This window comes from Dissoconium aciculare (genome assembly GCF_010015565.1).
Source record: "Dissoconium aciculare CBS 342.82 unplaced genomic scaffold K489scaffold_9, whole genome shotgun sequence".
Classification (NCBI taxonomy): Eukaryota; Fungi; Ascomycota; class Dothideomycetes; order Mycosphaerellales; family Dissoconiaceae; genus Dissoconium; species Dissoconium aciculare.
The window spans coordinates 173,400-197,184 of NW_022984959.1; the positions used below are offsets into that span (position 1 = coordinate 173,400).

The window sequence follows — 23,785 nt, forward strand, 5'->3', positions numbered from 1 at the left end:
ACCTCATCTACGATGAGCCAAGGGGAACACATGCCTTTGTTGTTGAAAGTAGGTCTGATCGTATATGTGCGGCCATCCACATCGACATGTGAAACGCCTGACGTGAACGGATCCTGGAAGCCAAATCCGAGGTCATCACACCACGGCTGGCATCCCCAGGCACTGGCTGGCACTGGTGCAACCAAGTCGGCAAAGTTATATGGCAAGGCCGAGACTCTCTGGAAACCATTTGCACAGACAGAAGACACCTCGGAGGTGGCAAGCGTCATGACTGTGTCGATGTTGGATGCGCCCACATTGCCGCCACCACAGCCCCGGGAAGCATATGCTCCCCTGACTGATACGTAGACCCTGTTTTGATAGTAAGTTGTGCCGGAATAGACAGCATATGGACCTAAAAAGAATCAGTCATTGTGGGGCACCAACATCGAGCTTTTGAATTTACCTGAATCCTTTGTTGTTGTGGTGATGTTCATATGGGGAGGATAGCTGCATTTCCTGTCGAAAGGATTTCCGCCGGAGATCTCGACACCCCCAGGGCAATAGGAGAAATCCGGACTGTTGTTTTTCGTATCGCACATGTTTCGAGAAGCCGTCGTTGTAGCTGGGAAATATAGGAGCTGCACTTCTTCGGCCCCGATCGTGCATGCTTGCGGGTCACACTGCCTGGCTACATTATTCCGCGCAGCCATCTTGGTGGTGAAGCGCGAAGGGTCACAGATCCCTTGTTCATATGGGTTGCAGTCTGGGGGCGGTATGATGTTTGGTGGAGGCACCGTCATGGCCCCGCCGGGCGACAAACTGCTGGTGGTGAACGGATTGTTCGAAAAGTACCAGGTTGGTGCTTTGCCTTGAGAATTGTAGTTGTATGGCGTAAGCGTTCTGTTGAGGAGCGTGACATAGGGGTACCGACGACCGGACTCGGTCGTGAGTGTTGTGGTGTAGGTGCTGACGGCGTCGTTGACGGTCAATGCAGTGGGCTGGGCAGGCATGGACACAGTGATCTGATATCGCGACGACCAAGATGAGAGTGCCGCTGTGAAGCCTGGGCAAGCCGACGCACAATCTGAAGACTGAACTTTGCATGACGGTATGATCTCCGATCCGGTGTAGGTCGTCATATACTCAGTGACAGTCCCCTGAGGCGTGAGGGTGCCGACCACACGTGTTGAACCATCACAGAGTTTGGTGGTGGAAGCGGTGAACTGTGTATAAGAATATTCGGGTTTGACGTTACGCGTCAGACCGGGAGCAATGCCCAAGTTCTCCGACCACAACAAGGCAGCATACTCGGATGCACATGCTGAGGCATAGGCAGCACCCGATCCCGTTGGAGGTACAGTCCAGATTGGCGATGTGGCTGTTCCGGTGGTGGTGGGACTCGAATTTGTGGTCTGCATCGTTCTGGTTGCATCGACGCTGTACAGTTGGCGAGAAGATGAGGCCGATGATGCCCCAGTATTTTGTGCAACAGCTACTCGAACATTGGTCGGCACACTCGGCGTAGTCAAGCCGGTGGACAAGCCGGTGGAAGCAGGATCAACACTGTTGCCGTTCGCAATGGGCTCGGTCGAAGTCTGAGTAGTCTCCTGAGGTAATTCGAGGCCTTGTAGGATGAAGTCGCCGACTCCTCCGTTCGCCCTCGCGACGAGATCATCGTTGCTTGCGGCGTTGTGGGCGAGGGAGTGCGCGCTTGACGAGTATACCAGAACCGCGAGAGCCGCGGCGAGGCGCCTCCGACGGCAGGTCTGCGAAGAGGACATTGCGGCAGAGTTGTCGACTTCAGACGGGATAAGGGCCCGTTCGATGTTCCTCCGCTTCGGGATATTCGGGTGCCGGGCTACCACCGAACACTTGATGTGAAGTGCGACAATGCCCGCAGGTAAATCAATTAAAAAAGCGCGACGTGAATAGGAAATATATAGTCGACGACGAAACAGTGAGAAGTAGGGCAAAATCGCCCCGGCCACGCAACGCCGATCACACTAGAGTCATGACAAAAAGTGCAGATGAAAGTCGACCTTCCCACGGTTGTTGTTGTTGGTGGCGGTTGGTAGACCACGACGGATCTTGCGATGGGGAGTTGCAAGTTTGCCAGGGAAAGCCAGCGCGTTTCGACTTCTGCGCATCCACATCTTCAGCAGCGGAAATGGCAGATTGGTCCAAATGCCTCCAAACCGAGACTAGATGAGACACCAAGGACATGGCGTGAAGTCTAAAGGGCGGAATCCTGGCGATCTGATTGCGGGACAATACTTAGTGCTGACGGGGGCCACGGAGGCGCCTTGGTCCAGGTCCAGGAGTGATTAACAACGGTCGCGTTCGTTGGCGATGCTGTCGCTGTAGCTGCAGCAGCAGCAGTGACTGTATCGTCCTTGTTGGTATGCACCAAGTATTGCTGTGTCTTACTGCAGTAGCAGCTGTCGCTTTTGTTGGTGCTGCTGTTGGTGGTTCGTGCTGGGATGTCGCCACCGCTGCTGATCTTGGAGCAAGCGAGCAACCCATTGTCATCCTCGTGAGGGCCAAAGATGTGAACCTCGGAAGACGAAACAGAATATTCCAGTATGAACGAACGTTGAAATTCCGTCTCGACAAAGAGAATCCTTAACCTGAGACAAAGGCATTGGGTCTTCACCCGGGCAGATGCCACCACCACCACCACCACCGCCACCGCCGCCGCAGCACCCATGGATCTCGTGGCTTGCAGGTCCCGTGCAGCACAGTGCATCGAAATTCCGAACCTGGGCGTCGATAAATCAGCCTCTCTCTGCCTCTTTCTCTCTCCCTCCCCACTCCCCATCCATCGCCGCGCGCCATCGCAAGACCCGCCGAGGGAACCGGGGCGAAATGGGCCGTGCGCCCGGCCAATCCTGCAGGGGACCGCGCGAGCCACCGAATTTGGGCGACGACGACGCGGATGGTGCCGCCATGATGAGCTGACACGTGCATTGCGATAGACAGCAATCATCACTGCGATCGTTGCTTTTCGTCGTCGTCGTCGTCGTCGTCGTCGTCGTTGGCGAGGGGCGCCTTCTCGAGGACGAGAGGAGGGAATGCTTCAAAGTGGGACGTGATGTTGTGATATGTATGTACGTAGATAGATAGAGGCAGGCACACATACGGTATACCACGGGAGGCAGGCGATGTGGGCCGTCGTCGGCCGTCCCATCCGATAATGATGATGATGAGGGATGCTTATTACCTGGGTATACGGCAAACATGGAAGCTCGTCAACCAGCGGCCGGCCGGCCCGCACGCTGGAGCGCCGAGAATCAAAGATTGGAAACCCCGATGGGCTGCAGTGGGACATCACCTGGTGAATGCGCCCAGTGGACGGAATGTCTATCGAGCGATGATTTTTGTTATTATTTTGAAACATGGACATTCTCGAAGTCCTGGACTGCAGCACATGGGAGAGAGGGAGAGAGAGAGCCGCCGGTCCGACGGCGAAACCACACGGGACCCGCCGCGAGCCGTGGAACTGTCTACGAAGAAGACGGACTCGAGGAGACTTTCTCCCCGCAGATTTCCCTCTTCCATTCATACATGCCACTCGCGACGAGAAGACGACGACGGTGTCTGCGAACAACGGCACTGGAATAGAGGTGACGGTGGCCATAGTGGAGGAAGTGACAGCAGCGAGCGGATCAAAAGCAGCGTGGAAATACCGAGACCGTGATGATCGTGAGACCTATCCATGAAGTCGCTTCTTTTTCCGCGAGAAGGATTTTTCCTTGTGGTAAAAAGTTTTCCCTTCCTTTCCTTTCCTATCATTCCTTTCATTTCCTTCAATTCCTTCATTTTCTCTCCTGTCTGTACTCGCAGAGGCGATCCCCTCGTGAAGCCGAAGCTAAAACCGAAGCCGAAGACATTTTACCTTTTCCCTCCCATACCCAATACCGCGAGAGAGAGAGAGAGAGAGAGCAAACTTTGTGCTCTTACAACAACAACCGCGCCATAAAAAGAAACAGGAGCACTTCGCGTCGAAATTCCCCGCCCGGATCCCCAAAAATAGAAATTCGTAAGGAAAATGGTTAACTCCCGCCGCAAGAGAAAAGGGGGGGATTCATGGCCTCCCCCACATCAATCGCCGCCGCCGCCGGCCCGGCTGACCTGCCGGCTCATCTGGCTGACGGGGCTGATCGGGCTGACGGGCGAATGGTCCGGGGAGGGCCGGCGCACGGTGGGGCTGACGTCCGGGATGGGCGTGGCGCCCGCGAGGGGGGTGCGTTCGGTCTGGTGGTCGTCGTCGTCGTCGGGGTCCGCGGAGGAGGAGCCGCCGCCGCCGCGGGGATGTTGCTGCTGCTGCTGGAGGGACGGGGTGGCGGGGATGCGGAGCATCGGGAGGAGCGGCGGCACGGGCGGGGGCGGCGCGTCGCTGTCGATGGTGTTGGAGCGGGTCAGTCCGCCGCCGCCGAGGATCGACGGGGTCGGCGTCAGCGGGGAGACGAGGGCGGAGCTCGTGGTCATCTGGGAGAGGCGGTGGTGTTGGGGGGTCCGCTGTTGCGGGGGTTGGTCTTGGGCGTGGGCGGATGGTGGGAGGGCGGGGAGGGGCGCGTTGGCGTATTGGGCTGAGAGGCGGGAGGAGGGTGGTTGTTGTTGCTGTTGTTGTTGTGGTGCGGTTTGTGGTGGTGGTTGCGGTTGCTGTTGCTGTGGGATTTGAGGTTGAGGTTTGTAGTTGGCGGGAGGGATGGTGATGACGCCCGGGGTGAGCGGCCAGGCGGGATCGGAGTGACGAGGGTTGTTATTCACGACGTGCATGCCGCCTTCGCCGCCGTCGAAGCGATGGGCGTCGTCGTCGAAATCATCGTCGCGGTAGGGACCGCTATCCCGGTCGGCGGATCCCGAATGTGAGTGGAGGCTCGTCACCGACACGGGCATCGCGTTGCCCTTGGCGTATGACATGCGATCGGCGTGGGCGCTGGCGAGCATGGGTGCCACAGTCATACCGCTCATGGAGGATTCGAACTGCCGTGAAGGCTCGTACTTCATGTCGTCGTCGGTCCCTTTCGATTCGCGGTTCCGACGGCGCATGAGGATAGCCACGGTCAAGAGGATCGCGATCAGTGCGGCACCCACGCCGACTCCGACGCCGATACCGATCGTCGCTCCTTGGCTGAGCCCTCCACTATCGCTTGCCGTGGCAGCAGAAGCGCTAGAAGCAGCGCCGGCTTCAGCCGTCTGTGCAGGTGTCGGCGAGGACATTGTCGCGAACAGGGTAGGCAGATGGGTGTCTATTGTGATAGTTTTTGGAGCGTTCGATGCAGCATCATTGCTGAAGGTAATGGTTGGCAAGGCGATTCCGGTTGAGCTCGTATGAATGCTATCAACAAGGGCTCCAGCGGCAAACGACGTCGTCGGAGTAGCCGTAGGCAATGAGGTAAGCGTAGTCGACATTCCCGTCGATGTGGTCGTCAACAGTGCGGCGGTGGTAGATGTGGGGGTGGCATGTGGATCTAGAGAACCCAAGAAATCAATACTCTGTCACGCGCGCAACAACGAAACATTCACACAGACTGATGCGTGCCAGAAGGGAAAAGAAGAGAAAACAGAGACGACCGACCTCCAATCTTTTCCGTCTTGACCGTGTGTTCCGCCGAGGTCATCGGAGTCGACGTCGCCGTCGCCGTCGTCGTCATCGGACCGGGGCTTCCCGGGATTCCTTGGACGTCCGGTTGGGATTCGCCTTTCCCTCCGTTCAGACGGGTCCGGATCTCATCGGGGAGATCTCTCCGTAGATCGGGTCTCCGGGTCGGTTCGAGCGCGTCGTCGTCGTCGTCGTCGTAGTAAGAATCCTCGGGATCGTATTCGAAGTCGACGAGTTGCAGAATTTCAAATTCGTAATCCTCCTCCGCCGCCGCCGCGAGCATCTCCCCGTCATCGTGTTTGGAGGCATCATCCCGCGAGTGATAATGATAGTCCAGCATTTTGAAAAACAATCCCGGTCCAGCAGAAGCGTCGTTCCAATAAGATTAATTCCACCGGGGGTTCATTGAGAGCTTTCGATGCGGGCACCTTATTTGTTGCTTTTCCGGCGCAAAACACAGTGGTCTGTTCCCCTCAGCTTTTTTCTTTTTTCTTTTTCCTTTTCTTTCTAGGATAATGTCGTGTAGGACCGGATGCGATTTCGAAGCAACATCCGCGGGAAACACAGACAGACAGACCAACCAAGGATCGATATTGGAATCGCGGAAAAAAAGACGATATGCAGAGTCCGGGGTATCACAGGGAAGATGCAAGAGGGAGAGGGTAGTTGGCAGCAAGGGAAAATGGAAGAGAGGGAGAGTGAGGGAAACGAGGCTGACGGGCTTTCTGCTGCGGCGTGTTGGAGAGTTTGACGAACTCGACTTGCTTGCTTGCTGCGCCGCATAGTAACTAAGAAACCTAATGGACCAGCCAGTATAGCGAAAGCGTGTCCGGGAAATAGGTTCGTGTGTAAGCGACCACGCAATATCGTCTGGCGCAGGGAGATGGATGGATCGACGGGCGCCTGCACACACGCACACAGACACACACACACCACATGCTTTCGTCTCCGTCCGCGCGCGCGCACTAGACACGGGCGGTGATAATTAATAGATACTGTAGATAGCGAAAAGGGAATGCACTGACTGACTCTGACGGAATGCATGCCTGACGGGCACCACCATCAATGCCTGCTTTCCCGTCACGTCTCTTCTTCGATGAGGATGAGAATGGTGAGACCATCCATTGGGCGCGCGCGAGGAAGAGGAGACGATGCCACCTGCTGCTGCTGCTGCTTGCTGTTGGCCAGCTGTAGAATTGCCCAGGTGGACAGGACGGTCTCTCTCTTTGTTTCCCCTACATGCGCCATGTGTTCGATTAGATCGTCAATCATTCTGAAACACGCTCCCTTCCCTCCTCCTTGGGCGCGAGAGAGAAAGAGGCGCGAAAGGGCGAGGGAGGAGGAGCGACCCGCCAAAGGGATTGGGGCTGTGGTGGTGGTTGGTGGTCGTGCATGCGTGCATGCGGCATGGTTATTAGTGGTGGGGGGGACACATGTCGGCTTCAGCCCGGCTAGCTCGCGCGGCCAGATTTCCCACCATCGGGAGAAGGAATTCCTGTCCGTTCCACCACATGGACCTTCTCCGCCATTGATGACATCCGTCCATACATGGTGGAAAGAATTGCTAGGGTCCTGTTCGAGTTGTCTCCTCGCCTCCCATGTATGTGTGCATTGGCAGTCAGCGATGCGCAATCCGAGATGAGAAGAGGAAATTATCGAGGGATCAGGCGAAAAAGCCCGAGGATGCTGGATGTGAGTGTGAGGCATTTTGGGGGGGGTGGGGGGGGGTTTGTTGCCGCCTTTTCTATTTTTGGGCAGTAGGGGCGGAACAAGCGTGCAGTAGTGTGTGATATCGGGGACGGCATGGTTATAATAAGGAAATTAGTAGTGTTGGCCTCGCCTCTGTCGCCATGTCTCTCTGCATATGTCTCTATGTCTCTCTGACTCTCTGTCTCTCTGTCTCTATCTCTCTATCTCTCTCTCAGTATAATAAACAACGAGCAGGACCGAGTGTGGGTTGAGTGATTATGACTACACAGGGAGGGATTTTCGCACAGCCGCAACCGAGGGACAAAATCCCTCTCTTGACGGTAATAATAACAAACGGGAGGGAATGTCAAAGGACATCTCCTCTCCAATGTCCGCGCCACATGCCTCTCTGTCGGGAAGTGGTGATCAGTGTTGTTTATGTGCATGCATTGGATTGGAGGTATAAAATGTATGTATATTTACAAATTGTACGCGTGGTGGATTAGGACGGATAGATGCTGCATGTCCTCCAGCGTTTACATACATATACATATAATACATACACCTAGGTATATATGTATACATAAGTTATACATAACATACATACATACACAATTCATTGTACATAGTCATACAAAAGAATCTCATTTACTAGCGACGAAGGCTAATTTTCATATATATGTATTTATATATCCACATCTATCTATATATTAGCATCTGCTAGCATGGATCGAGAAAAAAGACCCTCTCTCCAAGCGCCGGATCGGATGATGATGACGATAACAACGATGATCGCGTCCTTTTCGGGAGGCCCATTTGACGATCACGCTCATATTGGGTCGTTTGTATCACCACACGGATTGCTGTGGTGGTGGTTTGTAGGACGTTTGGCGATGGGCGATCGGTGTGTCTCGAGACGAATGCTCAAACAGTGGCGCATGCGGGTCGGGAAAGCGCGAAGATCATGCCTAGCCAGGAAAAGATGAAACCGTGATGACGGAGAGAGGCTTTCCATGGACACATCTCTACTGTAATGAGAAGACCTGCAACTCCAGTTATTTACAGGTGAGGGATTTGGGGTCCGTCCCCCATTGATGTTGATTTCGGTGGTGGTGGTGGTGGTGGACAACAGCTCATTGACATCACCAGTCCACTGGTCACTAGTGTATGGCACCGTCTGCACCATCCCAAGTGATGGGCATGCTAGGTATACTCGAAAACCCTCTCTCGGCCCTCATCATTGATGGCTTTCGGAGAGCGATTCATCTTGCATATGCGTGATGGTCCCCCGGAGGACCGTCAGGGCGGCCATACCACACACATCACTCACGTCCCTGTCGTTCGAACAAAGCTGCCAGGCGAAACCTGCGACGCGGGTGTGCGTCTACCGTACCAGACCGCCCGATTCGAACGACCACGCATCGAATCGAGATGGGAAACTTGATCGCCACCCTCCTGCCCTTGCTCCCTCAGGCTGCTTCCGAATTGCAGGATCTCGTTCGTGAGGGAACAGGACAGGATCCACGTCGGACGACAACGAAGGGAGGAATGGATCCCAGGCTCAGCGGACGATTTCGAGACCTCACACCCCTGGCACATGGCAATGGCGGCAGACCCGTGGGAGTGAGAGTCGGGTTTCCATCAGCGGGGACTGAAGGGAGGTCTGAGACCAGATATGTGCGCTTTATCTTCTGTAGTAACAGTAATAATACATACAGTACCACTCGGCAATGGGTACCGCGCTTGTCACCATCCAGCAGCACCAGGGCGATCCCTTCATCATCATCTTCTTCTTCTTCTTCTTCTTCTTCTTCTTCCTCTTCATGTTCTTCTCATCGTCGATGGTGGCCATCAGAGAGGGAGAGAGTTTCCTGCGCTGGATTGAACCATCGATACGGTAGATGTGGGTTGGACACGTGTGTCCAGCTTCCAAGCTTTCCTCTGCAGTGGACAATCGTCGAGTCGAGGGTTGAAACGCGGCGCGCGCGCACGGGCGGAGACTTGGTTGATCGCTGTCTGTCACGGGCGGAGACTTGGTTGGTCAGTGTCTGTCAGCAGCGCGCCCAGGGAGGGGCCCATGCATGGATTGATGGATGGATTGATGGGTGATTGATGGGTGATTGATGGGTGATTGATTGATGGTCCCACCTCGGGCGCGTCGTCATGTCGGGGCTTCAACCATGGTCTGCTGTCCCTCTGTTCTATGGATATCTTTCTCACCATTGGACTGATTGACACCTTCTACCATGGTTGCGACACTTGTACACAATGCAAAACAATAACAATTACGGTATATACGAAGATGGTCTTCGGTCCACGATGGGAAATAAAAGAAGAAGAAGAATAAATCCCTTGTTTGCTACATACCTAGACAAAGAAAAATCCTCCTCATCTTCCTCCTCCTGCTGAACATAAATCTCCTCCGCTCCGCCCCGCCGTCCATCCAGCGGAGATAACGCAACTACCAACTCACCACCAAGGAAAACGACAGGCACGCGGATCTGCGCTCACGTCCATCATCACCACGACTACACTCCCACGTCGTCCAGGCTGTCCTCGGAATCCCGTGACACTCGGGCACAGCCGTACGACGAACGAAGAACAACTCCTGTCGTCGTTGAATCTTGTGTGTCTGTCCGAAGCGACTCGTCGTCTTTCCACCATGACTCCTTCCGACCTCAGCACCCTCACAATGTCGTCCTCGTCAACGTCGCGACCGGAGCGGGTTTCACAGCCGAACTCGCGGCCCGCTTCGACGACCGCCTCACGACGCACCTCCATGCTCCCGCCCGGCATGCCCACGTCGTCGTACAGCACCCATCGCAGTTCCTTCATCGCCGGGGATGATTACACCACGGTGCCGTTGAGGCATCCTCGCCCTCTCACCGCCGCCGAATTATACCTGGAATGCGAAAAGGAGCAAGAAGCGGTGGTGAGTCGTCGTCGTCCTTTGAAGGGATTTACATTGAGAAAGGAATCACCTCGAACTAACCCTCACGATAGGTCAACCGCCTCACCCGTGAACTCACGGCCCTCCGTGCGCAGACGGCCTCGGTGGCAAGCAATGCCTCCCACTCCTCCACCTCCTCCCAATCCATCCTACCCGTCGACATCTCCGACCCGAACCCGACCCATCAGATGACCGGCGCCACCCACCCGACCCCCTCGCGCCGCGCGCGATCTTCCTCCTCGGTGTCCGGCCGGAGTGCCCATGTGCCCGCCAGCGGCGCCCCCGCCCTCGCCAACATCTCCACCGGCCTGGCCAACACGGCCGGCCAACACCACCACTCCGCCGCCAACTCCCCGGGCCTCGCCCTCTCCGGCGTCTCCCAAGCCTCCATGGACCGCGCCATGGCCGCCAACGGCGCCGGCGACCCGACCACAACGACGACGACGACCCTCAGCCGGCAACCCTCGATGAGCGCCTCCGGCCGATCGACCCCGGCCCGCGGCTCCCTCGACAACATGCGCAACACCAACAACAACAACAACAACAGCGGCTTCCTCTCCAACCGCCCCTCCTTCTCCTCCTCAGCCACCCGCGACCAAGCCCTGTCATCCACGACCCACATCCCGCTCCTCCACCAGCAACACGACCCGTCGAGCCACGCCTATCGCACGGAGATGGAGATCGTCAAGGCCGAGAACGACGCGCTGCGCCAACGCGTGCGGGCCCTGGAGCGCGCCCTCCGCGACCGCCGGCGGCGCGACAGCAGCCTCTCGTCCGTCGACGCGGCGGCGGCGGCGGCACGGGGCGATCCCCCCTCTGGCATGGGCATCGGCATCGGCGGCGTGGCGGGGCCCCGGGAACGCAGCGAGAGCCAGAGCACGAGCGCGAGCAGCCACATCGCGGTCTCCTCCTCGTCGGCGCCGCACAGGCGGGAGAGTTCGCGGCGGCCCGCTGCCGCCGCTGCTGCTGTTACTGGTATGACGACGACTGCGGCTGCGACTCCGACCGCGAATGCGACAGCGAATGCGACTTCGGTGGTCGGGCTCCCGGATGAGGACTTGAAGGTCGGGGAGAGCGCGGCGAGTAGCAGCCTTCTCGGAGCGACTGCGGCGGCGGCGGGGGGAGGAGGGAGGTGACGGTGAAGGCATTGTTGTTGTTGTCGTTGTTGTAGTTGTTATTTCTCCTTGAAATTGGGAATGGGAAGGGAAAGGGAGAGGGGAGAGCGAGATCGATCGAAAGTCGTATCGCCTTTCAGACGAAGGTTGGATGGGGCGGGAGGAAAGGGATTAACTGAGATGAGATGAGATAGTAAAGCGATGAATTGAGCGAGAGAGCGCCTTTGAAGACCTCGGCCGTCTGGATCCGTCTACTTTCTTTCCCACCTTTCTTCCACATATGAGAGAGAGGTTGTCTCCGAGGGAAAAAATCAAGCCGTGTTTCATGCTCGGTGGAGTTTTTTTCTTTCTCTCTTCCTCGCAGAGGAGAAATCCTCTAATCGGGGGTTTCTCCAGAGAGAAAGAGAGAGAGAGAGAGAGAAAGGGGGGAGAAAGAAAGAAAGAGGGAAAGGGTTTCGATCGGTGGTGAAAAGGCTCGGCTCTCTTTGTTCCAGACCAAAACACACTTGGAGTCTACAGTAGTCATACATACGGATCTATCCCCTCTGATCTTCCAATTCCGCCAGGACTTGACGATAATAAGGACGATAAAAATGTAAAGGATCCGCCAACAGATCATACACGGTTCACCGCTGCCGCGAAGCAACAAGGCCCTCGAGCATCTCCGCCGCCTGAAGGACCATCTCATCCTGACCGAACTGACCCAGGATCTGCAATCCCACGGTCCGGACATCCCGCTCTCCGGCGATTCCAGCGGCAACAGAAGAAGAAGAAGAAGCAGCATCATCTCCACCACCACCACCCTCCGCTTTCTTCTCCCGCACAAGCGGCACCGGCACACTCACCGCCGGCAAGCCCGCGAGACTCGCCGGAACAGTCAGGACATCGTTCGTGAACTCCTCGACGGGGCTTCTCCCGAGCAATTCCACGACCGTGGGCGGCAGCGTGGGCGCGGTGGGGGCGAGGAGGACATGCACTCGGACTCCATCAACGCCGCCCGCGTCGTCGGCGCGAGAAACCCCCCCCGACGCCGACGACGACGTCGAGGTCCCGCCGGATTCATGCGAAAGCGGATTCCCCGCTGCGAACACCCCGTCGAAATCCCGCTGCACCAACCTCCGCACGCGCTGCGCCTGGCGGAAGAAATTCTCCTGCGCGTCCGCGCTGAGGGTGTATGTGCCGAGGAGGATGCGGCGTTGGACTTCCCTGCCGAAAGCTTCGGCGCGGGTGCGGGCGTAGAGTGGTGATGATGGTGATGGTGATGGCGATGCGTCGTTCTTGTCGCTGTTGTTGCTGCTGCGGTGGCCGTAGCGGATGCCGTCGTATTTGGCGAGGTTGGAGGATGCTTCGGCCGGGGCGAGGACGTAGTATGCGGACAGGGCGAGGCGCGTTGTGGGGAGCGAAACCGGGTGGAGGGTATGGCCTGCTTGCTGGAGGAGGGTCAGGGTGTGGAGGTAGGTTGCGCGGACGGCCGGGCTGATTTCGGCGAGGTTGTATTCCAGGGGGATTCCGATGCGGAGTAGGGGTCGGCTCTGTTGTTGTTTGTGCTGGTGCGGACGCGAACGTGTTGTGGAATCTATCCGTCGCCTTACGCTCGGCGAGAGAGACGTTGGGTCCTTCTCATCGTACCCGTCCAGACACCGGAACACCTTCCCGACGTCCTCCGTGCTCCGCGCCAGGATCCCCACCGTGTCTAGAGAATTCGCATAGGGAATCACCCCCCATCTCGAAATCCTCCCATACGAAGGCTTGAAGCCGACGATGCCCGTATATGCCGCAGGTAGCCTCACCGATCCACCTGTATCCGTTCCCAACGCGGCCCAGCAATCCCCTCGAGCGACAGCCACCGCGCTGCCGCCGCTGCTACCTCCCGGCGAGAGGGAGACGTCGTCGCGTTTGAACGGACTCAGGACAGGGCCGCGGTGCGAATGTTGGGAATGGGAGCCCATTCCGAATTCATCCATGTTCAGTCCAGGCAAGAGTTGGGCGCCATGGTTCTGGAGGAGCTTGACAACGGTGGCATCGAAGGGTGAGGTATAGCCTGAGAGAGCGCGGGAGGCAGCGGTGGTGGGTTGAGACTTTGTCACGATGTTGTCCTTGATGCCGATGGTGAGGCCGGAGAGTGTTCGGGTAGTCTTGTTGACATTGTCGGTCTGGGGGTCTCTGCTGTTTCCACTTCCCGCGGGAGTCTGATCGGACGAGAGAGGCACTCTCGATGTAGTATAAGTATTCACATCTTGTTGAGTATGAAGCAATCTCGTCCGGGTGGAGACGATGCGATGAAGTTGGTCGCGACGGAGGCGTGTTAGATGGCGCATCACATGGTCGGGTCGTTTCTAATGGAAAGCGGATGATGAAGATGTGCAGTGGTGATGTGGAACTACAGTCGCAACGAGCGGGAAATGGATGGCACGCGCGTATGCATGTCGAAGCATTGACGTCGCTCCACACTTTCTCTCTTCACAACTCTCGTCAACGGTTTATAGCGCACATTGTTGATCATGAAGTGTCTATTCTACAGCATTCTTGGTTGATGAACAAAATTGACACTTTGCTTCATGGAGACAGGATGCATCGCTGCGAAAATCTGCGCAGGCGTGGAGGGACATCGTGATCACTCCGAACAAAATTCGGCGACGAGCAATACTCCAGAACTGGGACCGCGCCATCATGAAGCTCATGCATTCTTGTCTTCATTTAACGTGAATATCATGTACATTTGCTTTTTCATCTATTTCCACATTTCTTCCTCGATCATTTTCCCGTTCAGATGTCGATGCGAACAGATCTGCACTTCTCGAAGAAAGCCGGACGTAATGCTGCTCCAAATAACAAACAGTCATCACCGGATCAGCCACAGTCCCTCTAAGAAGAGGGAGTGTTGTTGACACCGAGCGAGTAGTTGCCTGGGGTCTTGGAAGAAATGGTCACACTGTAGGAGAAAAGCAAGTCAGCAATGATTCGATTTCGATGTTGGAACGACAAAATGTGAGACATACCCAATGAGCTCGAGGGGAGCGGGGACGTTGCAAGTGGCAGCCAGGGTGAGGAGGGTGGCACCCGAGGCGTCGCGGACGTCGATGGAGGCCTTGGCCTGACCGACGGAAATACCGGTGGTGCCAGACGAGCCGGCGGTGACGGGACCGACGGTGAGAGAGCCGTTCTCCGGGATCGTAACAATGAGCTGCTGGCCATTGGCGGGGATGGCAGCGTCAGACACGATGGTGTTGGTGGAAGCAACGTTAATGTTGGCCGGGCTGGCGCCGGTGAAAAGAATCTCAAACTCAGAGACGGAGGTGTGGAAGGTGGTGGCCTGCGGGAAGGCGTTCTTGGCGAGGGTGGTGAGGTTGGTGGGGATGCGGAGGAAGGACTGGGCGTTGGCCAGGTTGAATTGCTGGCCAGGCTTGAAGTAGGAGGGGATGGTTCCGACGATCTCCAGGTCGAGAGGGTACTTGCCGACGGCACCGAAGTCGCAGCTGTACGGGAAACGGAAGGCACCGGATTGGAAGAGGTTAGGGGTGGCGGGCAGGTCAGCGACGAATCCATTGCGAGGAGCGAGGGCAGCGCCCTTGGAGTTGTCAACGTTGACCGAACCGATGATGAAGTCAACGTCTTGTTGACCGCAGGTCACGGCGAGGGGGCCGAAGACGGTCTTGCCGGCATCGTTCTGCAGAGCGATGAAGACGGTGACCTGGCCGAGGAGGATGCGGTGAGCGACGTTGGCAGCACCGAGAGTGACGGGTCCGAGGTTGGGGAGAGTACCGCTGCCCTGAGGGATGCGGATGTTGGCGGCGCCGCCGGCAGGGAAACGGACGTTGTTGATGGTGGCCTTGTAGATCTGGAGGGTGGATGGGGAGGCGTTGGTCAAGCGGAGGTTGACAGTGACGTTGGCCTGGGCCTGAGTAGCACCGACGAGAGGTGCAAGGTTGACAATGTACGAGGGGATCTCGATGTTGCCGACGACATCGGTGTAGTAGATCTGCTGGCCGGAGCCACCGAAGACGGGGGCAGTGGCAGTGAAGACGGTCTTGAAGGTCTGCGGGAGGAAGCCGAGAAGGTTGCAGGTGACCTGGACAGGAAAGAACTTGTTAGTATTCCACTGGCTGGCCCAAAAACATGGATCCCCCTTGAGACATCTCCCATTCCCAAGTCCGTTTCTCTTGCTCATGACAGGAAGACTCCATCGGGATGCAACTTACCGGGAAGGCGAGCTTGCCGATCTGGGCATTCTCAGGAACAGCCGGGGGCTGGTTGGCTGCGAGGACAGCGGCGACAGAGCCCACAAGGGCGGCGATGGAGGTGCGAACCATGATTACTCGTGGAGGATGGACGAGGAATTTGAGGTTGTGAGATGGTTTGCAGGGACGAGGGAAGTCACCGCACGCTCGAGCAGGGCCCGTTGACTATATACCTTTGCAAGCGGGAAACAGCACATGGCCAACAACCTCGTTGAGGTGCTGGACTATGCGCTGGTCTGATCGTCTCCACCGCAAATTCAGCATTCATCGACGCCATCCCGGTCATCCTTGACGATGATGCACACATTCCGCCGTATACCCACCATGAGAAGGTTTTGATGCAGGCTTCATGACCAGATGAGATGGCCAACGGTACGTACTACTGCGCAACAACTCAGACTGGCAAATGCTTTGGGGGGGAAAAAGAGGGTGTGAGAGACGTTGTCCATGAGTTTTAGCTCGCTGCCGAGAACCTCGGAGTTCTGTTCATGCAGAATTGCAAATCAGACAGCGGAAGCTGGGGAGGAAATGATGGCTGTGGGAGAAGTTCAGACGAACGATCTTCTTCCAATGCGGATTAGTCCAAGGTACCGAATTTGGCGTGAACCTAGATCGCTCACAATCCGTTCCCTCGAAAGCTTAAAAAGTCGATGGTCGACTTTTTGTTCTGTCCCAATCTCATCTATGACGAAGTTCAGACGCTGATCGCTCTGTCTGAGGTTGTGTGTCGTTGGATAAATATTGGAGATGATTGCAGGACAGAACATCTTGAAAATTGAGCATAACACCTTTGTTCTCCTCGGAGGTAGCACTGATCATAACCTGACTGATCATGATGCTGCACGCGTGTGTGTGGTTTGACGGGCAACACTGATCAGCGGGCCAGTCGTTTGTCGGCAAGTTGTCTGCACTTCACCGGGTGGAGACCAAATTCGTGGATTCGATCGATGCCCACCCTGCTTGATTTTGCATTGTCCAGTTACCCAAGTGCTTAGCCAACCACACATGGCTTAGAACCCCAAAACCACGACGACTACCAGAAGCATCATGTAACGGGGTCTGCAAGACGATGAAACGAAGTACATGTATGAGGTGAATGTATTCGATAATGGTGCATGGCAACAACCCGGCTCTCAAGGTATCCGTGTTCCGCGCGCTCGGCCTCGGTTCCAACCCCGACATCAAGGCCATTGGTGCCATTCACGTGCCAGTCCATTCCAAAGGCATAGTTTGTATGCAGCATTCGTCTTAGCATTGTAGAGTCCGTGAGCCAGAACGAAGTGCCGCTGTCTTCGTCTTTGTCATCATACCAGAGTCAATCAAGAGAAACCTCATCAAGTAACCACTGCGGGAGAAAGACCTCCAGGGCTATGGCTTTCCATCGGGCACTGTTCCTCGCAAAGTCGTGCGGAGCAGACAACGAGGGCGGCTTGCCGACGGCCAAAACATGATCGTCTGCGAGACGAAAACGAGCGGAACAAACCAGGCGACTATAGCGACTACAGCCATTGGAACAAGCATTCTCCGCTTCTCCCAAAATTTCCTCCTCCGCCGGAACAGAGAGATGGCAGGGCTCGAAAAGACGGACGGCCTCCTCTCCACCTTGTCTGCCTTGTCATCATAATGACTGGGGTAATACTGTATTTTCAAATGCACCTGCTTCACGGTCGCTCCCCAAGAATGTCATCCGAGTTAGGGATGATGCAACAGAGATCTGTCTGATCGGGAGGACGAGCCCTGAAGGGTTGTCCCTCGGCATTTTTAATTTCACGCTCTTTGGACCACATGTGACAGCCGCATTATGTTCCCCATCTTCGCAACAGGTTCCCCACAACTCGATGAAGCATGTCGAGCCGGCCATAATCTGGAGATCACGTCTGTTGTGCCAACCTGGAAAATGAAAGAGATGTCAGGACTATCTCGCCGGTTGAGCCCGAGTTCATGTTCACCGATGTATTTTACTGTAGCGTCTTCTCCACGTGTTTCCGATCCGCTAGGCATTGAAAGGCGTTCTACTTCGTGACCGGAGAGAGAGAGACACCATGTACACGATGCTCTCAACTATGGCCGACGAGACAAACCAACTTCTTCATCTCGTCATTTCTGTCATGTACGGTACACATCGTTCCATACATCGGACATGCATTTCAATGCTTGTTGAGAGAGTGAGAGAGAGAGGCATTTCACATTAGAGTTTCGAGCTAGCGCGGGATGGGAGATCAGCGCATCTTTCCAGATCGGGAACACCTTGCGACCACCCAGCCAGCAATTGGAATAGGATTCACGAAATTGCAGGAGCATCACGGTTGTGAAAGCCGAAACAAACAGGCTGAGAAAGAGATTCGACCAATACATATACCTGTGGAATGTAGAATGGATCAATATGTTTGCACCTGTGACAGACGTACGTGTGCTCACCAGTGTCTCGGATATGACTGCCGACTCGGGAAGGGCCAGGATCGTGGAGCACTCGAGGCAGGCCTCATGTCATGCGAAACAAGGCTTCTCCCAGCAGTGAGTTCGAGTGAGCAACGTTGACTCATGTCGATGATGAGGGACAAGGTTGGCGATTCGACGCGGGCCACGCCGAGACGGGAAATACTGTCAATGAACGATATACTTTCCACCCTCGTGTGAGATTCGGTAGATCCAACATGAGTGCAAGCAAGAAACAAGTACATCAATAAATAGCAAGCAATGTTCGGAGTAAATGAATACATGATGTACTTTTCCAGGTAAAGCATAGACAAGTTCTCATCCACCTTAGCACGTTATACCTCAACAAAGAGTATAGTATTGTAGTGCTGTATTCCACTAATCCGCAGACATCGTGCATCCGCATCCGTGTCTAAATTGCCTAGTAGTCATGAGGCTGCTCACGATGTACCCGTGGGCCCGTTCACACTTTGTCTCATGCAGTACATGTGGAAAGCCCGAGTCGTGTTCGATCAATCTGGTGCTGGTAGTGGCTGGTGCAAGGAGCGGTTGCCTCTGATGAGTGACGAGAGTGTCATGCCGGAGATTTGTGTGTTCTTTGGTCCAAAGTGGTGATTGTTCTGTTTCAAGCTAAATGTAGGGTCGTTGTATGTACATCTGCACGGCTGCGCTCATGTGCGATAGGTGTCCGCGCGGGAAGGTATACCACGCAACGCGAAGGAGTTTGCTGGACTTGCAGTCGGTTCTAGAAACAACACCAAATAGACAGACGATAAAGTGACAGGAGTAGGATCAGGAAGGATCGAGGGTCAGAAGGAGGAGCAAAGTCGAATTTTATCATACATACATCAAGTGTTGCGTTTTTGTCTGTCTCTGTATGAAAGAGTCTGCGGGGTAGCAGCGGACAACAAAAACCAACGACAACGATCAAAAAGCAACGGAGGTCTGAGACCTGTAAAGAGGACTGACACGCGCGCATCAAACAAGCAAAACCATGACAGACCGACATACCGATCAGCGCACGGGCGAATCAGCCCAAAGACGAACAGCCGTATCGACAACAAAACAGTGACATGCATAAACCAAGCCAGCAAGCGATTCGACGAAATAGCCCCTTTTTGTGAAGGAAATTCAAGAGATAGCAAAGCGCAAATATTCCAAAAGGAAAAAAACTACCAAATCACCCGGCCGTATTTGTTGCGGAAAAACAAGCAAAGCAGAGCAGTAGAGTAAAAATCGGCGAGAAGCCACTTGATCCAATACCGGCGGCCGCAGTGTATAAGAAGAGAAACGCGCATGTAATGAGATGAGATGAGATGAGCTTTGGAGAGACGGGGAGGTATGGAGATGGGAGAGAATATGGAGAATGAAGCACAGGGATTGAGCGGTCGGGTGCGCTTCGAGGAGGATGAGGAGGATGGTGAGAGGGATGTATAAAGGTACGATCGGGATTGACAACAGCAGATCAGGCCTGTTGATGGAGGTATATTGAAGATGTGATACGGCAGAGGATGTCATTGCCGGTCTTGCTGATCTTCGTCTTTCTGCCATAGTTCTCCGACAGGGATAAGCCCGCGTGGATTTCATGTTGCCAGAGTGGCACAGCAATGGCGCCAGCGAGGGTTGAAAGCGGTGTTTTCGTATGGAGGTCACAACCATGACACGTCTCTTCCCTGGCCACGTGTGGAGACCAGGAGAAACACCCCGATATGAGCGGACTGGTGCTTCTCCTTGGCCAGACCTTCTGGTCTGTGGTAGTGGCGTGCTCCGCATCTGGGCCATAGGAATGCCCGCACAGGTCGGCTGGAAGGCATACCGTGAGCCAAACAGATGATGCTATGGCGCTTCCAAAAAGCAATGATGAGAGTCAGCCTCGTCGCGCGTTAGGCTAGGTCTGAGGAAACTCCGACCATTCCGCACGCACCCAGCCGAATGGAGGTGCAAGATTATAGCGGACGTGTCGCCTCGCGGGCTCAAATGCACTGTCACAAGCGCTAGATGTAGAGGCCTTGGCTCTCCAATCTGATTGTTCACGAAGCTGTTTTTCGAGGTGACTGACACAAGTCAAGCATCCAGATCAGGGTCTTTGCTTCTTGCTCATGCGCGGACTCGGCTTGACTTTGGCGTTGCCAGTTGGTTCGGGCACATCATCACCTTCGTGCTTTACCGTGCTTCGTCGTCGTTTGTTGGAGGTGTTATTGGCGTGATTGTTGTTACTCGTGGCGTTCGGGCTCGTGTTCGCGCTAGCAGTACTGCTGTTTGTCCCTTGCGCGCTGTGCTGCGGAATCATCGGAGGGGCAGCCATGTTAGAGAGGTGAGGGGAAGGGGTGTGAGAGTTGCCCATCATGCCGCCTTGAAGACCTGGGTGACCAAGATGTGGCGAGCCGTTCATGCCGTTGGGTTGCATAGGTAGATTCAGGTGGGACAACGCAGGAGACGCGGCAAAGGCCGGCATGCCATTCGGCGGCATCTGTCGATTTGCCATAGCCGGCGTGCGGTTGCCAACAGGCATACCGTTCGGTTGCTGTTGCATCTGACCTTGAGGGGTACCGACATCGTTTCCAACATTAGCCATCTCGTATTGAGCCGCGAGAGCATCGATTGCCTTCTCTGGGCGCATGTTATGTTCTTGCGAGTATGACATGATATCCGCCATGACACTCATAGTCTCTGCTATCTAAGTGCAAATTATTAGTGTATCGTCCTCCCTCAAATGAAAATTGGAGGAAAGCTCACCTCGAGGAAGTTTTGTACTCGTGAGCAAACGCCCAATGTTCCTTGGATTGATTTTGGAAAGTGCTCCATGCTCAACCGATCTTGCTGTTCTTGCATTTTTTTCTGCTGTGCCTTTGGCAACTTGCCCTTCGTCATGACAGGAGATTTGAGGGATGGGGTGGGTTCCCAGTCGTTGACCACCTTCTCGACTTGCGATCTGGAGATATATTCTTCACAGGTACTCGTTTGGAACGAGAGAGACTGGATCTGATCTGAACCGGCAGCGAAGATGACCTTCAGGGAACCTGTCATATCAGAGCGCACCCCATTGGGATATATGGTCGTAAATATGGCGTTAGAGCACTGGACAAGATGAGTACCGGCATTGTAGGTCGTTTCCCGAGCAAGCTCCGTATGCAGACGCATAGATTGCGCGCCAGACTCGAAGTAGTTCCAGAAATACCTCGCAACGTTGTCACGGAAAACTTCAAAGATCTTTGCCCTGCCTGCAAGGGCTTCGTTGTTGTCAAAGCTGTGTATTAGACAGGCGTCGGGAGCGAAATGCCGTTCCACAAACTTATACCAAACCTCGATATTCCTCCCTGCGGCGACTTGAATGCTACTCAACTGGTCGCTGAATTGCATCAACTTCAGGATGTACAGACCCACTAAGCCAGACTGTTGGAGCTGTCCCATGGGTTGTACGCCCGCTGAGACTTGCCGCTGCTGTTGCAACTGGGCTCGCCGGTATGCAGCTTGCAGCACACGGGCTTGGTCTGCTGATTGCTGATTGGTAGGCTGCGGTGCCTGAGGAGTGGCTTGCTGTACTGGGGTTGGAGCCTGCGGGCCAGTCTGCTGAGGCGTTTGTGGGTGAGCGGCTTGTTCGGTGGGGTTTGCTGTTCGAGATTGCGGCCGCATCTGATTAGGGGTATTCTGTTGAGGAGTCTGACCTGCAGGGCCTCCTTGACTATGATTGCTCTGCTGAGAATTTGCATGCTGCATCGCAAGCTGTTGTTGAAGCTGCAAATGGTGCTGCTGCTGCTGCTGTTGGGCATGCGCTTGTTGTTGCTGCACTTGCTGCTGTTGTTGCGCCTGCTGCTGTTGTTGCGCTTGAGCCTGTTGCTGCTGGGCCTGAGCTTGCTGCTGCTGTAGTTGAAGCTGCTGCTGTGCTTGTTGTTGAGCAGCTTGTTGAGCTTGTTGAAGCTGAGCTTGCTGCTGCTGCTGTTGTTGTTGCGCATGTGCTTGTTGATGTTGCACTTGTTGTTGCTGTTGCACTTGCTGCTGTTGTACTTGCTGTTGCTGGGCCTGCTGCTGATGCTGAGCCTGCTGCTGCTGGACTTGCTGTTGGGCTTGCTGCTGCTGCTGCGCTTGTTGTTGTTGCGCTTGCTGTTGTTGAGAATGCTGTTGCTGAGCCTGTTGTTGAGCAAGCAGTTGCTGCTGACGTTGCATCTGAGCATGTAGATGGGGAGCTAAGCCAATAGCACCATGCTGCTGCTGCGCCTGTGCCTGCGCTTGCGCTTGCAACTGCAGCATGTGCTGTGGTGAAACTCCTTGTGGTAGAGTCATTCCATTAGCAGCCTGCATCATCTGTTGTCGCCGTGCAGCAAGAATCATTTGTTGCTGCTGTTGTTGTTGTAAGGTCGGTTGACCGTTCATCCCCACTAAGTGCTATATGTTAGTCATGCTAGCCAATATACGCGCGTTGGAAGATACCGCAAGTGTAGAATGCGCGCGAGGTGTTTCACATTTCGCTCGCCTAGGTGATCACTTACTTTGAGCAAACTGCTGGGCCTGGTGCATCTGCTGGGCAGTCAATTGGCCTAGCTGCGCATTCTGCATGGTCTGCGCCATTTGTGCTTGCATCGCCATTTGGCCAGGGTGTTGCGGTCCCATTCCACCAGGACCCATTCCATTTACACCAGGCTGCATCGCCATCATGGCTCCTGGTTGTGTGACATGGGGCGCGCCTGTCACGCTTGGGTGCATCTGCATCGGTTGTCCCATATGCTGTCCAGGATTTGGTGGCATGGTCGGGTGGCCGTGAGGAAGACCTGGGTGGCCACCCACACCAGGCGTCGGCTGGTATGCCGCCATCATCTTGCTGTTGTAATCCTATCAAGAAGTAATTTTACGCGACAAATAATTGATTCGACAGCGGAGCCTCGGCTCGATCTGGGACGGAGACGGAGAGTCGATTCTGCGATTCAGGCCGAGAGGTTGGTGGTGGTAATTATGAAGAGACGGCGGTAGTATGGTGACTGAAATGTACATGTATCGGAATGGTGCCTGTATTGATGGTGTTGTGATGTTGTGAGCCAACACGTGCTCCCGCTAAGCGGAATGCTTCGTGAGCCACGGCTGCCGAATCGATGGAATGAAGCCGGCGAGGAGGCCTTCGCAATGCGATGTATCGTGCAGACAGGAAAATATGCGCGAGAACGAGGTGCGTGTGTTCACCGGTCTACGCGGCCGACAACAACATGGATGAGGGAGGTGTTGTGTGTGTGTGTTCCCTCGAAGCAGTGATCGTCAAGTGCCCGACCCGGTCGCGCGAGCCCTGCCAGTGCCGTCGCAGTCAGCAGCGGGCGTTTTGTCGCGGGCGGGCCTCGTCCAGACGGGACGCAACCGTCTCAATCAACGTGTCTGCGGACCGCTGGGAAGAGATTGCCCGATGTATAATGTAAAGTAGGAGTCGACGCGACGTCGCAGGTGGCGCTGAGGAGTGTTGTTGTTGGTTGGCGAGAATGATGGTGGAATGTAGTGCGGGCCTTGTTCTTCGCTAGAGAGCAAGAAGACAGCGGACACAGAGGAAGAGGGAAACGGAAAGGGCGATCCAAACTGCCGGTAAGTTGTACTACATATTACGCCTCGTGTTACTATTGCTACAGCCACCGGATTTGCAATTATTCCCTCCCTGTACGCCGGAAGGTGGAGGCTATAGAATCTCGGCCCTACCTACTGTATGTACCTAGTAGGTACTGAAGGTGCAGGTGCCTTCTGGTCATTCTACCCAGCAATTGCTGTCACGGTCTGCCTAAGGCTCGAGGGACAATAT

At 55.2% G+C, this 23,785-nt stretch overlaps 11 protein-coding genes across 11 annotated transcripts; 3 read left to right on the forward strand and 8 right to left on the reverse strand.

Moving 5' to 3' along the window:
- Nucleotides 1–1,989: 1,989 nt before the first annotated feature.
- Nucleotides 1,990–3,093, reverse strand: K489DRAFT_260926 (uncharacterized protein). The gene has a single exon (XM_033600045.1). The coding sequence runs from the start codon at nt 2,966–2,968 to the stop codon at nt 2,216–2,218; it is 753 nt and encodes a 250-aa protein (XP_033457968.1). The 5' UTR covers nt 2,969–3,093; the 3' UTR covers nt 1,990–2,215.
- On the forward strand, nt 3,073–3,900 carry K489DRAFT_260898 (uncharacterized protein). Its single transcript, XM_033600044.1, has one exon. It carries the CDS (start codon nt 3,176–3,178, stop codon nt 3,677–3,679), a length of 504 nt encoding a protein of 167 aa, XP_033457969.1. The 5' UTR covers nt 3,073–3,175; the 3' UTR covers nt 3,680–3,900.
- Nucleotides 3,901–4,083: 183 nt separating this feature from the next.
- Nucleotides 4,084–5,927, reverse strand: K489DRAFT_411356 (uncharacterized protein; the record flags this gene model as incomplete). The annotated part of the gene is made up of 2 exons (XM_033607794.1): nt 4,084–5,456; nt 5,564–5,927. 2 exons carry the CDS (start codon nt 5,925–5,927, stop codon nt 4,084–4,086), a joined length of 1,737 nt encoding a protein of 578 aa, XP_033457970.1.
- A 69-nt stretch (nt 5,928–5,996) lies between these two features.
- K489DRAFT_260877 (uncharacterized protein) lies at nt 5,997–6,816 on the reverse strand. Its single transcript, XM_033600043.1, has one exon. It carries the CDS (start codon nt 6,629–6,631, stop codon nt 6,095–6,097), a length of 537 nt encoding a protein of 178 aa, XP_033457971.1. The 5' UTR covers nt 6,632–6,816; the 3' UTR covers nt 5,997–6,094.
- K489DRAFT_426866 (uncharacterized protein) lies at nt 6,337–7,387 on the reverse strand (the record flags this gene model as incomplete). Its single annotated transcript, XM_033608291.1, has 1 exon — nt 6,337–7,387. A coding segment is annotated over one exon (720 nt), but the record flags the coding sequence as incomplete, so codon positions are not given.
- Nucleotides 7,388–9,938: 2,551 nt separating this feature from the next.
- On the forward strand, nt 9,939–11,362 carry K489DRAFT_411357 (uncharacterized protein; the record flags this gene model as incomplete). Its single annotated transcript, XM_033607795.1, has 2 exons — nt 9,939–10,208; nt 10,280–11,362. The coding sequence occupies 2 exons, from the start codon at nt 9,939–9,941 to the stop codon at nt 11,360–11,362; spliced, it is 1,353 nt and encodes a 450-aa protein (XP_033457973.1).
- A 605-nt stretch (nt 11,363–11,967) lies between these two features.
- K489DRAFT_323028 (amidase signature enzyme) lies at nt 11,968–13,659 on the reverse strand (the record flags this gene model as incomplete). The annotated part of the gene is made up of 2 exons (XM_033601670.1): nt 11,968–12,080; nt 12,141–13,659. 2 exons carry the CDS (start codon nt 13,657–13,659, stop codon nt 11,968–11,970), a joined length of 1,632 nt encoding a protein of 543 aa, XP_033457974.1.
- A 283-nt stretch (nt 13,660–13,942) lies between these two features.
- Nucleotides 13,943–16,062, reverse strand: K489DRAFT_381983 (uncharacterized protein). The gene is made up of 3 exons (XM_033605259.1): nt 15,541–16,062; nt 14,341–15,410; nt 13,943–14,273 (listed from the first exon to the last, which is right to left on the reverse strand). The coding sequence occupies exons 1-3, from the start codon at nt 15,649–15,651 to the stop codon at nt 14,207–14,209; spliced, it is 1,248 nt and encodes a 415-aa protein (XP_033457975.1). The 5' UTR covers nt 15,652–16,062; the 3' UTR covers nt 13,943–14,206.
- Nucleotides 16,063–17,962: 1,900 nt separating this feature from the next.
- K489DRAFT_371904 (uncharacterized protein) lies at nt 17,963–18,780 on the forward strand (the record flags this gene model as incomplete). Its single annotated transcript, XM_033603276.1, has 4 exons — nt 17,963–18,093; nt 18,405–18,604; nt 18,625–18,662; nt 18,700–18,780. The coding sequence occupies 4 exons, from the start codon at nt 17,963–17,965 to the stop codon at nt 18,778–18,780; spliced, it is 450 nt and encodes a 149-aa protein (XP_033457976.1).
- Nucleotides 18,781–19,109: 329 nt separating this feature from the next.
- On the reverse strand, nt 19,110–20,302 carry K489DRAFT_260982 (uncharacterized protein). The gene is made up of 3 exons (XM_033600046.1): nt 19,926–20,302; nt 19,459–19,851; nt 19,110–19,324 (listed from the first exon to the last, which is right to left on the reverse strand). The coding sequence occupies exons 1-3, from the start codon at nt 19,926–19,928 to the stop codon at nt 19,196–19,198; spliced, it is 525 nt and encodes a 174-aa protein (XP_033457977.1). The 5' UTR covers nt 19,929–20,302; the 3' UTR covers nt 19,110–19,195.
- On the reverse strand, nt 20,093–22,827 carry K489DRAFT_411360 (uncharacterized protein; the record flags this gene model as incomplete). Its single annotated transcript, XM_033607796.1, has 3 exons — nt 20,093–20,692; nt 20,752–22,391; nt 22,503–22,827. The coding sequence occupies 3 exons, from the start codon at nt 22,825–22,827 to the stop codon at nt 20,093–20,095; spliced, it is 2,565 nt and encodes an 854-aa protein (XP_033457978.1).
- Nucleotides 22,828–23,785: the final 958 nt, after the last annotated feature.

Bases quoted from the DNA above. Each gene is read 5' to 3' on its own strand.
- K489DRAFT_260877 (XM_033600043.1), bottom strand. From the start codon at position 6,631: ATGCATTCCGTCAGAGTCAGTCAGTGCATTCCCTTTTCGCTATCTACA.
- K489DRAFT_260898 (XM_033600044.1), top strand. From the start codon at position 3,176: ATGATGATGATGAGGGATGCTTATTACCTGGGTATACGGCAAACATGG.
- K489DRAFT_260926 (XM_033600045.1), bottom strand. From the start codon at position 2,968: ATGATTGCTGTCTATCGCAATGCACGTGTCAGCTCATCATGGCGGCAC.
- K489DRAFT_381983 (XM_033605259.1), bottom strand. From the start codon at position 15,651: ATGGTTCGCACCTCCATCGCCGCCCTTGTGGGCTCTGTCGCCGCTGTC. The intron at 15,411-15,540 runs GTAAGTTGCATC...TTTCCTGTCCAG, and splicing joins TCGGCAAGCTCGCCTTCCCG to GTCACCTGCAACCTTCTCGG. The intron at 14,274-14,340 runs GTATGTCTCACA...TTTCTCCTACAG, and splicing joins GCTCCCCTCGAGCTCATTGG to TGTGACCATTTCTTCCAAGA.
- K489DRAFT_260982 (XM_033600046.1), bottom strand. The intron at 19,325-19,458 runs GTACCTTTATAC...CTCATCTCATCT, and splicing joins TGCTGTTGTCAATCCCGATC to CATCTCATTACATGCGCGTT.